Here is a 14,616-nt window from a genome sequence, read left to right as displayed (position 1 = left end):
CATCAGACTCACTTGACGCATCAATCAAAAGTCGCCAGACTCATTTGGCGCAGCAGTATCGGCAATCACTCACCCACACACACTCGCTATTCAACTGGGTAGGCCCATTAAAACAACAGCTACTAACAAATACATCACCACTCAACAGTCATATCGTTCGACTCACTGGAGGGACAGTACTGTGGTGAATAGCATAGAAGACAGTTAACAACTACACTGCATGAGCGTACGCTTTTGTATCCTGGTTTTGTTACTGGACTGCAAATCACAAGTTCTCAGGTTCTATCCTAGCACATCCCGTACCGCCAAATATTGTATATTATCTTCATATATTGCATATTATTATTTCATTGTATTAAGTATATTTCTTGTTTTCATTTTGTATTACTTTAGGCAAATTTCCACTAAATACAATTATTTTGTTGCCAATTTTAATAAGTTATATAATTCTTGTATCTGTTGCATCTTATTCCAACATGGAATCTGGCAACCCCGTTTTGATATAAGTGGAATAGCGTCATGAATAAACTGATCCGAAAACGAAAGTAGAGTTCTCTGTCATAACATATGAGTTTTCATTGTTGAGGTAAATATGTTGAGTTTATTGCAATGAAAATTTTATATTAAAATTTCATTCAAACTATACATGTTAAAATTTTAAGATACTGTAACAATCATTTCTTAATGCAATGTTTTCGAAATTTTTAATGGACAATGTCAAAATTCCTCTTAATTTTAAATTAAAATTTAGGTAAGAAATTTTTTAAAAAAGGCCCGAAATGGACATCCCTACTCTCCATTGTAAATCGGAGACAAATTGGTAATATTATGTTTAATGATCTCTCTCTCTCTCTCTCTCTCTCTCTCTCTCTCTCTCTCTCTCTCTCTCTCTCTCTCTCTCTCTCTCTCTCTCTATATATATATATATATATATATATATATATATATATATATATATATATATATATATATATAATAATTGTTGAATGTATAAAGTGAAATTTTCATATTTTTCCAGATTCAAGTTATGGTTATTTAGTCAGGATATAACAAAAATTTTTGCAAATTCAGAATAGTTTAATTTCCAAATGAAATTTATTTTCAGAAATGCACACAAACTTTGAATGTGAGTCTAGAAAAATTATGGTTTTAATGACCATATTGTATACATTAATGAGTTGTGAACCAAAACATTTAAAACAAATTACCTGTCAGAATATGTGGTGTTGTTTACAGTTTATTGATAATTACCTTAGAATGCAATTTGCTTTCACATTTAAATTCTAAAGACATTTTTGGAACTTTTCCCCCTTTCATCAAGTATGGTCTTTATTATTACTATAATTTATTGCATGCATAGCATTATTTTTTACAAGATTGATGTATTAATTGTTACATTTTAAAAGAAAAACAATTTGTAAACTAAGTACTTTTTCATCATGCACTATAATGCAGCTTTAATCTAAGTTTGATGTCAGATTCTGTTAACTGATTAAAAAGATGCTTGCAATGAAATATTCATTTTATATTGTATGGGAAATACGTAAGATTTTTTTTTTTTCTTTTCAGATTTCATTGAGATTTTACAGAAGATTTTCTTAAAAATAATTCCTATTCCACGTAGAAATTTATTTTAAACAATGTCAGAACCTATTGATTCAAAACTCGTAATTCCATTCATGCCATCACTTTTCCACTTTTCTGTGGTAAAAGTAGCTTTAATATTGTCCAAACATATTGATGCCATAACTGGCTTTATACTCTTTAAAGAAATGAGGCGATTAGGTCCGAAAAAGTTTCATGAAGCTAACTATAACTCTAAGATAAATAAAGCAAAGGAAAAGTTACTTATCGTTCCTGCACATTTAAGAGAGAATGTAGTACAGGCAATTCTAGGCATGGATGCTGCTGTTACAGAATGGCATTCAGACCATGAAGGTTTATGGCGTTTAAAGAATATAGAGGAAATCTTTCAATGGAAATCTGATGGGGCAATTGACAGAATTAAAACAATGCAGCAATTGGTTCTAAAAAATGATGTTGATATCGTTTGGAAGTTTTATTGGGCATGCAGTTACTTTTTGGAAGAAAGTATAAAGACTTTGTGGGCAGAAATGAAGGTATGCGATAGATGGTCAATACCTGGTAATCCCTTTACACGATTTTGGGTTAGAAGGATGCAAGATGGATGTGGGGTTCAATGGATAAAGGACATTCCAGAATACCTACAGCTTTCTGAAGAATATCCCAACTGTACCTTTGGTGCATTTTTTCCTTTCTTGCAGCTGCAAGAGAGGGAGAAGTTTCTTTCCTCTATAACAAAGACTACAAATGATGATTTTCTTTTATGTATGTATGGAGCAACTAAAGAAGAAGAAGAGCAAATATTAAAGATGGAGGCTTTCAAACTCCTTGTTGTCTATTTGAATTGGCCGCTGCAAAATTTCTTTCTACAAATAGTGGAAAAGATGTGGCCATTTATTGATTATCCTGTTTTTGAAAAAGTACTACATACTATATTCTCGTACAAAGTGAAGAAGCAAGATTTCGATTATGAACAACTTTTGGTGGATATGTTTGCAAAAAGTCCAAAGGACTTCAAAGAAAAGGCAAATGCAAGCCAATATCTCTCTCGCCAAATTTATTTCTGTTTTGAATCAGTAAGGATGAGGAAAAAACGTTATAATGCCAATTTAAAATTAAATTCAAAAAAGAAAAGAAATTAATTACATGCTAACTGGCTGGTATTGGATATGGTGATAGCTGTTTAACTAACTCTTTTTTTTAAAAGGAGATGAAGGATGCACCGTAGATATGGGGTTCAATGGATAAAGGATGCTCATAAATACCTTGATCTTTATGAACGATATCCAACGTATACCTTCAGTGCATTCTTTCCGTTCTTGCAGCCACAAGACAGGAAGAAATTTCTTTCCTCTATAACAAAGACTACATCTAATGATTTACTTTTCTGTGTGTGTATGGAGCAAATAAAGAAGATAAAGTGTAAATATTTAAGACAGAGGCTCCCAAACTCTTTCTTCTCTATTTGAATTGGCTGCTGCAGAATTTCTTTCTGCAAATGGTGGGAAAGATGTGGAATTTTATTGATTATCCTCTTTTTGAAGAGTACTACTTACTCTCTTCTCATACAAAGTGAAGAAGCAGGATTTTTATTATGAACAACTTTTTATGGAATTTTGGGAAAGAAGCCCAAATCACTTCAAGGCAAAGGCATGCTGTTAACTCTCCCTCAAAAGTAATTTATGTTTTGATTCAATAAGGATAATGAGAAAACATAACTTTGATGAACCTGTCAATTCCAATTTAGATTCAAAAAAGAAAAGAAATTAATTATATGCTAACAGGCCAGCATTGGATATGGCAGTAACTGTTGAACTAACTCTTTTTGCTAAAATAATGTCTTTTTTTAAATGTAAATAAGATAATCTCCTTGTATATAATGCAATACAAAGTTTTATATCATACATGAAATAATAACTTTTGGCATTTGTTTGTTAAGAGTTCAAAGTTTTAGAATTGACTTTTTTTCATATTGTGTGAAAAAAAAATTTCCACTAATTTAATATGTCATTTTTTTTATTCTATCTTGCTAAAAATTGCAGTAATAAAAATTCCATTATTAAATACATTCTTATATTAAATATGTATGATTGCATTATGTTTTAAATGTCATGATGATAGTTTATAGCAATATTACTTTGGAAATTCGACTGCATATAATATTGACATGAATGATATTTGGCAGCATTGAAGGTTGTGTTAAGCATTACTCTATTTATTTCACTGAAAGAATTCCTTTGTTTTTGAAAAATAGAAAAGCAAATTTCGAAGAATAAATGTATAAAAGATTTATTTTAAATATTATCTTTTGGTTTGTCCAAGACAATATTTGTGGTACTTGGTTTAACAAATGAAAGATATTAATTATCGGTTTGAGTACATATTTATGTATTTTTATTCTTGAAATTTATGAAAATAAGTCACTCTTCACACCAATTTAGTAATGGTGCATTTTATTATCTCATCCACTATTTTATGGTCAATATTAATTATTGATGTCTTACAGAATTGATTTAAATCTTAGATAATTGAAAATTTTGCATGATTTTCGATATAAATTATATTACATGATTCTCATCTGCTTTGGGAAGAAATGCCCTGTTTTTGATTACAGATAAAATATTTTCTTTATGCATGCTAGTAAAAATTGTATAGATAAATTTGGATTCAATTTAATTCAATTAAACATAATTCTAGATGTGTGAGCTTTATTCTAAAATTATATTTCATTTTTTTTATTGCTCAGGGCTTTTTTTTAAACTATGTTTTCTGTGCTGCAATTTTTTAAATTTTAAAGGAATGTATGATTTTTTTTCCTCTTTTTAATGGGATATATGTTTTTATACTAATTTGATAACTAGTATAATAATCATTTGATTATGTAAGTATAATATTTTTTAATGGAATTTTAAAATATTTATTTGTTTAGTATTAAGAGATTCTTTTCACTGAGTCAAACATACAGAGATTTCACTCTCATAAGTACTTCAGGAAACTCATTTAATGGGACTGCTGTGGTTTGAAATAAGGTTTGTTTTGAGACCTAAAGTTTTCAGTTTTTAAATTCAGTTCCAAAGAATTATTTGAAAACATGTGTGATGTATGTAAATATATTGGATACAATAGTCTTGCTGATGTGCTATGAAAATTTTGAGAATGATTCTGACTCTAATAACAACCTTGTTATATAATCCTGCTGTTGTGTGTGGGTCCATTTCGACACAAAAGCTACTTAATTTTGTAATTAAATTAAAATTAGCATGGATATTATGCTGCATATTTATAAATGTGGTCAAGATTTATTCTGTAAAATATGTTAGTATTTTGTTGTGATTGCAATATAAGCTTATTTGTCAAAAGAAAAAAATAAAATGTTTACATATACTATGTTTGTGTCCTTTTACACCTTTATGTTAAAATGCATTGATTTAAAAAGAAAAAATACAATTTTCTCTTTTGTAATATGATGAATACATATATTTAAAGTTTGAAAATATATTTATTATTAATATATAATATAATTATATGTATATTTATAATATTTATTTTATGGTTACATCAGAGTGCATAGCGGCATGAAAAGGGCTTAAAAAGTACTTGAATTTGAAAATCATTTTTAAGTGCCTTAAAAGTGCTTAATTTTCTTGAGAAGTGCCATCACGTATTAAAATAAAATAAAATCCCCCTCTGGCTTTCTTCAACAATGTATACTGTTGTTTATTGAAATATTGGGAAAGTTATGCCGATGAGGCAATGTAAAATGTGTACTATATCATACTTGTTGTGACTTCGAAAAACGTTTGATCTTCAGTAGAATTAAAAAATTCTGAAATATTGCTTTAGCTATGTCTGATAAATATATGCTTAACCTTTATATGTATTATCAAAGAAAAATACGCAGATTTGTGCAACAGACTGAAAATATAAATTTTGTGCCTCAAAGAGATTTAAAAATGCTTATGAGAAGCCTCTTTAGTTCGTTACACTTTTGATCATTATTCTCTAATATTTCATTTCTGAGCAATGTTTTGATCAACTTATTAAAGGGATTTACTATAAAATGTATATTAAATTCTTACTCATTGCGTTAGTCTTTGCGTAAAATCCAAATATGATGAAATTTTAACTTTAAGCCATAGATTTTCAAGGATTGTGATTTCTTTCATGGTGTTTTCTTTATTGTTCCACAAATTGTTATTTGTTGGATCAATCTTGAAAAATTTTAGTTTTTGTATGTATAAAAATTTTTTTTAGATCTGGTACATAAAATTTCAAAAAAGACTTCAAAACTATTATTACTATTATTCTTTAGGGTTCAGCTTCTATTATATTTCACGATTTTTGTTTTTTCTTTTTTTGTAACTCATACAGATATATATATATATATATTTTCCCATTGAAATCTCTACTCTTAGAAATTTGCCCTTATTGAGAAATCGTTGAAGTTAGGAATGTGAAATGTTGCAGGAAGCTGCTTCTGGGATGTTAAAAACTCACTAAGCACGTATTTTTTGAAATTTTAATTAGAAGTTTAATTTAAAATTAAAGACAGGATTTATTTCTTTCATATCATTAAAGCATATTATTGAATAAAAAAAATTTTTACACCGTTTTAATGGTTTAAAGAGGTTTTTTAAATTCCAAGTTTACTTTAGTGAATGCTTTTTCTTTCTTCCTTTCTTTCTTTATTATTATTTTTATTTTTAAAATTTTTTGCAAAATTAATCTTGTAAACGATTTGTAATAATGATTTTTTAAAATAAATTTTAAAATGTCATTTCTTTATTGAATTGTTGAGTAATGTTAAACGTGTTTAACGTTATGATTAAAATTTTAAGGCAATGCAGTATTTAATCTCGCACTAACTTTAAAAATTACTATTTAAAAAAATGCATTAACTGTCATTTATTATTTTAAAATTTTCAAACAAAATTCAAAACTTTAAAGCAATTCATGGAATAAAATTTTTCACTTGATAAATGTTGTGAAATTTGAAGGCAATGTAGTATTTAGTCTCGGATTAGCTTCAAGAATTACTATTTTTTAAAAAAATTCATTAACTTTCATTTTTTTATTTTCATATTACTTCTAATGTTTTTTATCTTCGTGAATTTGTTTCCATTACTTATGAAAAATAGGAATTGTGAAATCATTTTCATTTCTTCCCAAAATATATAATCACATTTTTCTTACTTTTTTAAAGTTAAAGATATAAAATTTTGTTTATTTTTGCATAGAGGTTAAAAAAAGGTTTTTCTTAAATTTTCGAAATGTGAAACATTTAAAAAAGCCCTTTACTAAACATCAGAAATAAGAAGTGATAATCGTTTTTTACTGTTTAGTTTAATTATATTAACGTCCTGTTTAAAGCAACACTAGGGCTATTTTGGGACGGACCTCGTAAATTTGAACCTCGGTCAGATGACGAGGACGACACTTGAGCTGGCACCCCCCTCTCCACACAACGCCATGGTATTGCAGAAATAAAATATCAAAAATACACATATAAAATTAATTTTAATTAAATTTAATAAAACCAAAGCCTTATTATAAAATAGAAAGCATCCTTTGCTTTAAAAAAAAGCAGGCTCATGTATGCATGAATGAAAAAAAGATTCTTAATTTGGGGGGGGGGGGGGTAAGGTACTTAAAAAGCACTTAAAAGTGGTTAATTTTTGAAGCATTTCTTCAGCATGCACCCTGTATATTTTATTGCTAGAGATGTGTAATGGTGACATAATGTCTAGACATAATCATATAGAATCAGAAAAAAGCTATGCTCAGATCCACTAGATATGCTAAGTCAAGAATTTATAATGAACTGTTTATTTTAAAATTGTTTATAAGCGATCATGAAAACTAAACATGCATTTGAATCAAGTATGTACAAATTGTACTTCTATAATTGCTCATTGAAGAACATTTTTCTATGTTGGAAAAAGTCATGAACAGGTAACTTTGTCCATATAATAATATAAACATGGAAACGAATATAATATTTATTGTATTTCATTTACTAATTTTTTTAATAATGAAGATATTTGATAAATGGAACAAAATTTATTTAATAATTTTAATTTAATTTCTTTTGTATAAAAAAAAGGGAAGCTTCTAAAGTATTTAGTTTTTGTGCCTTTTGAAATTAAATGTAGATAAATATGCATACAAAACTTTGTGTTTAGCATAAAACACTTTTTTAAATACAAAAAGAAATTGTTCCATTCATTTTATTCAAAAATTGAAAATAAAAGTAATATTAGTAATTGAAATAAAAAACAGTGAGTCTATTTGCACCTGAACACATTGTGCACATATTTGACATGAAAACAGCCGAAAAATTAATTATGTTTCAAAATTGCTAAGCCCGTTCAGAAATAGCCCTTGTATTGTATTAAAATGGAGTTTAAGTAAGAACAAAATTCACTTAGCACCATTACATATGGAGGAATATGAAGTTGTCATGTTGTTCTTTTAGAAATGCTTAATTTGAAATAGATACAAATGCAATAATCCTCATTGTAATGACATACAAGAAACAATGTACATATTGCATTTTTAATTTTCTTTAATGGATATTATTAAATCCATCGCTAATTTTACATAATTACCATTAAAAAGAAAGTTTTTTTGAAGTATTTAATGCTATTAAGCTCAAAAGTTATATATATATACTAGCAAAAAGACCATGCTACTGTTCTGCTTTTGCTTTTAGTACCTCATGACGTAATGTAAAATTTATTTGTCTCTATAAACCTGACCTATCCTTTAATTCTGTCCAATAATTTAGATATGCCTATATAAAATATGATTACCTTGTTTTCATAAACAGAGCGGAATTTGAATTATTTGAATCATACAGAACTATGATGAATGTTCAATTAAAGCAAATTTTTCGCTAAAAAAAAGTATACAAAATTGTTAAGCTAAAAAAATAACAGTGAAGTTTATTTCTAAAGGATCATAATTTTAATGAATAACATATGAGCATTATTACATTTATGAGCATCATAATGAATAACATGATGTTCATAAAATGACTTTCAATGTTTTGAGGCACTAAAAGTAAAGAGCTGAGTGAAACTAAATTTCTTATTAAGCCTGTAGAAAGCATGGAAAGATCACTTCCACAAAAAAAGTGTTAGAAATTACCAACTGTAAATATTCTGGAACTCTCAGAACTAAAAACGAGTCAATAATTACAATGAAAGCGAGAAAATGTATTTTCACTATTCCACAAATGACTTTATAAAAAAAAAGGCGCATATATAAATGTATAACATAAGTACGAAACGCATAGAAAAATTTTTATTAATCTTCTTAAATACTTATTGTACGATTCTTTTATTAATTACTAGCCGCCTTTGGCGACCAGCCGGTTCGCCAATCTTAATGTTCGTTAAAATTTTAATAATTAAATATTTTATGCAATTCCAACTTCAATAGATTCTTCAGCAAAATATTTTAAATCTTCAAATTTTGATAGTCATATAATTCACTCATAATATTATAAAGGCCTTCAGTCATAACGTGATATGTATCTCTCTCATTTTCTGTTACCCCTCGTAGAATTTATGCTTTAAATTAAAGTGTAAAGGATTCATCTGCAATTAATATAATAATATTTTTTACTGAAACAAAGCATTTTTTTTAATAATATGATTACTGATAATAGAGTCACTGAGAGTTTAAACTTTATGGGCACTAAAGAATATCTTTCTTAATTTATGTAATATCTCAAGAATTTGTAAACAAAATTTTCTCAGATTCATCATGAACAGATCGATTAATGAACAATGTTTCATTTTAAATGCATTAAACACTAAGAAAATAAAATGAATCGTTTAAAATATTCGGTCTAAATCAGGTTTAAAAAAACTACTTAAAAACGATGTACTTAAAACTATAAGCATATACAAAAAAATATATAACTAACATAAATACAATTTAATTACAAAAGCATGCAACTAACCCAAAAATAATTTAAATCATTGAAAACAGGTTTAAAAAAAACTACTTAAAAAACGATGTACTTAAAACTATAAGCATATACAAAAAACATATAACTAACATAAATACAATTTACTTACAAAAGCATGTAACTAACCTAAAAATAATTTAAATCGTCTGTTGAAAGTGGTTGTCATGACAACAATCAGAACAATGCGCATGCGTGAATTTTCTTCTGAAACTTCTTTTCCCTTTCCAGCTGTGTTGCCATAGAAACCGGCGCACAGATGTTTACACGTTTATGTTTATCTATTCAGATTTTATAACATCTAATCAGAGTAACGGTGAATATCAGTGTGTTCGTGTTCGTCAATAAATGTTAATTTTTTTAATAACATGATTAACGAAAACAGAGTCACTGAGCATTTAAACCTTATGGGAACTAAAAAATATGTTTCTTAATTTATGTAATATCTCAAGAATTTGTCGACCAACCGGTTCCCAAATCTTAATGCTCGTTAAAATTTTTATATTTAAATATTTTATGCAATTCCTACTTTAATAGCTTCTTCATCAAAATATTTTAAAACTTCAAATTTTGATAGTCATATAATTCACTCATAATATTATAAAGGCCTTCAGTCATAACGTAATAAGTATCTCTCTAATTTTCTGTTAGCACCCGTAGAATTTATGTTTTAAATTAAAGTGGAAAGAATTAATCTGCAATTAATATAATAATATTTTTTACCGAAACAAAGAATTTTTTTATAATCTGATTAATGAAAATAGAGTCACTCAGCGTTTAAACTTTATGGACACTAAAGAATATCTTTTTCAATTTACGTATTATCTCAAGAATTTGTCAACAAAATTTTCTTAGATTCATCATGAGCAGATCGATTCATTAACAATGTTTACTTTTAAATGTATCAAACACTAAGAAAATGAAATGAATCGTTTAAAATAGACGGTTTAAAACAGGTTTTAAAAAAACTACTTAAAAAACGATGCACTTAAAACTATAAGCATATACAAAAAATATATAACTAACATAAATACATTTTAATTACAAAAACATGCAACGAACCTAAAAAAAATTTAAATCCAGTCCGCATTCGTTGATAATAATTCGTCAACACAATGCGGAATTTAGAACACAAAACGCATGCGTGAATTTTCAACGCCAGTTACGTAACGCAAATACGTGATTTTTTTTCTACGCCAGTTGGGGTAACGCTATGCGGATTAGAAATTTTTAATTTCCTTTATTCTGTTTTATTTTAATTCAAAAGTACTTCAGAATGAATCTGAAGGATCGATTAATTAACAATGTTTAATTTTAAATGCATCAAACATTAAGAAAATAAACAGAATCGTTTGAAATAATCCGCCGAAAAATACTAACCCTAGCCTCATTACTGTTGGGAGAAAAAAACCCCGGAAGCCTTATTCATTTGGCGGTGGCGAAAATGGAAGATTTTTTTGGCGGAAAAGTTGGCGGTGGGGAAAATGGAAGATTTTTTTGGCGGGAAAGTTAGTTTTTAATTAATAATTAAAATTTTAATTCAAATTTCAAAAAAAGGGACCCCAGGTGCACATTCCCGACCTCTAAGGTATACATGTACCAAATTTGATAGCTGTATGTCAAATGACCTGGCCTGTAGAGCGCCAACACACACACACACACATTGAGCTTTATTTATATATATATATAAAAGCTCTTTATCCCTGAAATTATATAGAGTACAGTTTTTCATTTTTGATAATATCTAAGTACTTTATTCTAGTTGCCTGATTATAGGCAGTTAAATACCTTCTGCTATATTTTGAGTGTATATATTTGAATTAAAAGTTTCAAACTTCTATGGAAAATTGAGTTTCTGCCATTATGCAAGTATTTACTATATTTTAATAAATAAAAAACTGCCTTTGCTTCTTCTTTCAAGCATTAATTCTTTCAACCAACTGCTTTACCAGAATTATATCAACTTGCATAAATGTTGAGTCAAGCATTTTATATGATTTGGTCTCTCAATAGCTTCTTCAGACAAAATATTTAAGCTTGAAATTTTTATAGTCATAACTCATAATATTATGGAAGCCTTATGCTGTTCTATTCATTGTACTATGTATCTCTAATTTTTTCTTTTAATTCCTGTAAAATTTGAAAATTAAATTGATTTAGAAATGATAAAACTTCAATGAATACAAAAACATTTTTGCTTAAACAAAAGGTTTCTGAAAAATAAATAGAGAAAACAGAATTGATGAGTGTTTGTCTCATGGACTACAGAATATTTTTTTAATAGCTTATAAAGTATCTCAAACACTTATTGAATAAAAATTTCTCTGATTCATCATAAAATTCAATTCTTATTTTACTTTTAAAATGATTTAAATGATGTAAATAATATTGTTTCAGTCAGTAAATGTATTTTTTAAAAAAAATTATGACGTCTAAATTTTCTAGTCTTTTGATCATAAAAAAATCATATTTGCTGACAAGGGTGCTTTGTCCGCCACCCGATGTTGCCTTCGAATTAAGCATGACCTCTGTCTGGTAGGGTCGCCTGAGGGATTGATTCCCTCCCTTTCGACAAAAAAAAGTAAACAAGAACAAACTTTTTAAAATGTCATGAACAAAAAAGCTCAATTCCAAATTAAAAATATATATGTAATGATATTTTAACTCTTAACTTCAATTCAATTAATTTCCAAAGTTTTACCTTAATTTAGCCCATAGTGAGTTCATGCTCTTATTTCTTGATCCAATTCCACTGTCTCTATTTAATTAATTCAACAGAAACTTTATAAAATTGCTGAATCGGCTAAAAGCCTAACTTTTCCACACTCCGCATGAAGTGGTAGTAAAATGTCCAGTAAGCACATTCTTTTTAAAGAACCCTGTGTTTTCCTTACTTGTGATTGACATGCGTCAGAAATCCCTATCAGAATCTTATTAATATATTAGCACTATTTAGAAATATTTTCCCAATCAAAATCTAAGATTATATAAGACGAGGGATCAGAGGCGGCGGTAGCAGGGGGGCAATTGCCCCCCCGTCGGCGAGAAATTCAGAGTGTCGTCGGCAAAAGTGTTCACCATTTCATAATGGTTGTAGAGAGTTGAGCATTATCGAATATGATTATTTAAAATCCACCTTAAAGTTAATATTTTGTAAACAATCGAAATATCCAAGTAATGGTTAAAGTGTTTTGGTTATATTTGGCAAAATCGATTGGGGGTAGGTCAGTAATCGATAGGGCGGTAGTTTCAATAATATGCCGTATTTTGCGGACAATTTTTGATAGACCAAACTAAGAACTGAATGCAATGGATGTCGAAGACTTTAAGTTCGCAGATTTTCAGACGTCTGATTCAAATGTCTTTCATTAAGCTTATGATTTGTATTACTTTTGCCAATATAACGACAAGGTAACAAGTGAATAAGATATTGACAAGGTGATATCCTCATTTTGTTAGCAATTTTTGGTCGGTCGAATGAACTCAATGCGGTGAGTACCAAAGATGTTAAATCTGCAGATTTTCAGACATTCGATTGAAATGTCGTTCTCTTAGCTTATAATTTGCATTAGATTTCGCAATATATCCGACAAGTGAATAAGATACCGCATTCTGCCGATAACTTTTGAACTAAATATGATGAATGTCGAAGAATATATCCACAGATTTTCAGACATTTAATTTAAATGTCGTCAAGCTTTTAATTTGCACTACTTTTGACAATTTAACCGACAAGACGACATGTGTATAAAACATAAGACATGTCGCATTTTTTCAAAAAATTTTGCTCGGTTGACTAAGAATTCAATGCGAAGGGATGTCGACGAGTCCAAATTCTCAGTCATTTTATTTACATGTCATAATGTTCATTCAGCATATAATTTATACTATGTTAGCGGAATAGTCAATAAACTTTCAGATGAATATACGACGTCACATTTTTTCCGACTAATATTTATTCTTCGGCTAAGATTTTATCATAGATTATATATATATATATATAAATTTTTTTCATCGGGCACTTCGATTACCTGCCAGTGGAATTATTAGAGAAATTGAAATTGAAGCTTTAATATTATTCATGAATAGGACGATAGAGTTGTTTTCCATAATTCATAATTCAAATCCAAGTTCTGAAATTAATCATCATCTTATTCATATAATTGTTACTTCCTCGGTAACGAATCGACAAATTTATTTTATTCATTTCACTATGAGAATTACCTGCCTAAAATCTAGTTAAACTAAATTAAAAATGGTTAAACTAGATTTAAAAAAAAAAACAAAAAAAACACTGTTTTCTTTTGATACTCTTGTGAATATGCATGGTAAGAAGAATTATTTTGCTGCAACCAAATTATGTTAATTCATAATAAATCACTGGAGTAAGTAAATTGTATAATTGTAAATTAAATCCATTTAACAATAAAATATCTCTTTTCTTTTACAATCTAATTTATCAGGCTACAATTATTACACTAAAGAAATATTACCGACTGCAGTTGACGACGAAAAAAAAAAAATTTTTTTTTTTGGTATGGTAGCTTTATAGCTACACCAAAAGAATTTATCCAAGTATGCACTAATTTTTTTAAAAAATAAATTACTACCTAAATGCTTAAGACTCTGCATTCAATATTATGACTATGTAATCGGAGAACATATCATTTATATATACTTTTCTTCCAATTGCTATTATTGGCAAAAAATATATAATTTCAGATACTCCTAAATTTTTAATAGACTTTGAATAAAGATGTTTTGATAAAAAAGAAGATTGAAATAGTTATTCTTAGAATGTTCATAAATAACACATTAATCCCTTGATATACGAATTTACTTAATTTCCTAATCAGGTGGCAGATCTTATTTGGGATAATTATCGTTATCTAAATCCCCAGAAAAATATAAGGACCTTTGAGGTAATGATGCGTTTTCAAGTGATTTTAGCGTTTTAAATTACTTAATATTTTCACTTAATAAAAATTTTAAATTAAAAATTAAATAATTCCATACGCGAGTTAGACTAGCCATTGTATACGAAGGGGTTAAAAAAA

At 28.1% G+C, this 14,616-nt stretch overlaps 1 protein-coding gene across 3 annotated transcripts; it reads left to right on the top strand.

Moving 5' to 3' along the window:
* The first annotated feature begins 498 nt into the window (after positions 1 to 498).
* Positions 499 to 4,961, top strand: LOC129960901 (uncharacterized). Of its 3 annotated transcripts, XM_056074619.1 has the most exons (3): positions 517 to 586; positions 752 to 820; positions 1,570 to 4,961. In XM_056074619.1, the coding sequence occupies exon 3, from the start codon at positions 1,641 to 1,643 to the stop codon at positions 2,724 to 2,726; it is 1,086 nt and encodes a 361-aa protein (XP_055930594.1). In that variant the 5' UTR covers positions 517 to 586; positions 752 to 820; positions 1,570 to 1,640; the 3' UTR covers positions 2,727 to 4,961. The 3 variants fall into 3 exon arrangements, with proteins under 3 accessions (XP_055930595.1, XP_055930593.1, XP_055930594.1); XM_056074620.1 differs by lacking the exon at positions 752 to 820 and having other exon boundaries at positions 499 to 586; XM_056074618.1 differs by having other exon boundaries at positions 515 to 820.
* The last annotated feature ends 9,655 nt before the right edge of the window (positions 4,962 to 14,616 follow it).

Source organism: Argiope bruennichi, chromosome X2 (assembly GCF_947563725.1).
Source record: "Argiope bruennichi chromosome X2, qqArgBrue1.1, whole genome shotgun sequence".
Classification (NCBI taxonomy): Eukaryota; Metazoa; Arthropoda; class Arachnida; order Araneae; family Araneidae; genus Argiope; species Argiope bruennichi.
The sequence above is the reverse complement of the archived record's forward strand: the minus strand, read 5'-3'. Positions and strand labels throughout refer to the sequence as shown.

Bases quoted from the DNA above. Each gene is read 5' to 3' on its own strand.
- LOC129960901 (XM_056074620.1), top strand. From the start codon at position 1,641: ATGTCAGAACCTATTGATTCAAAACTCGTAATTCCATTCATGCCATCA.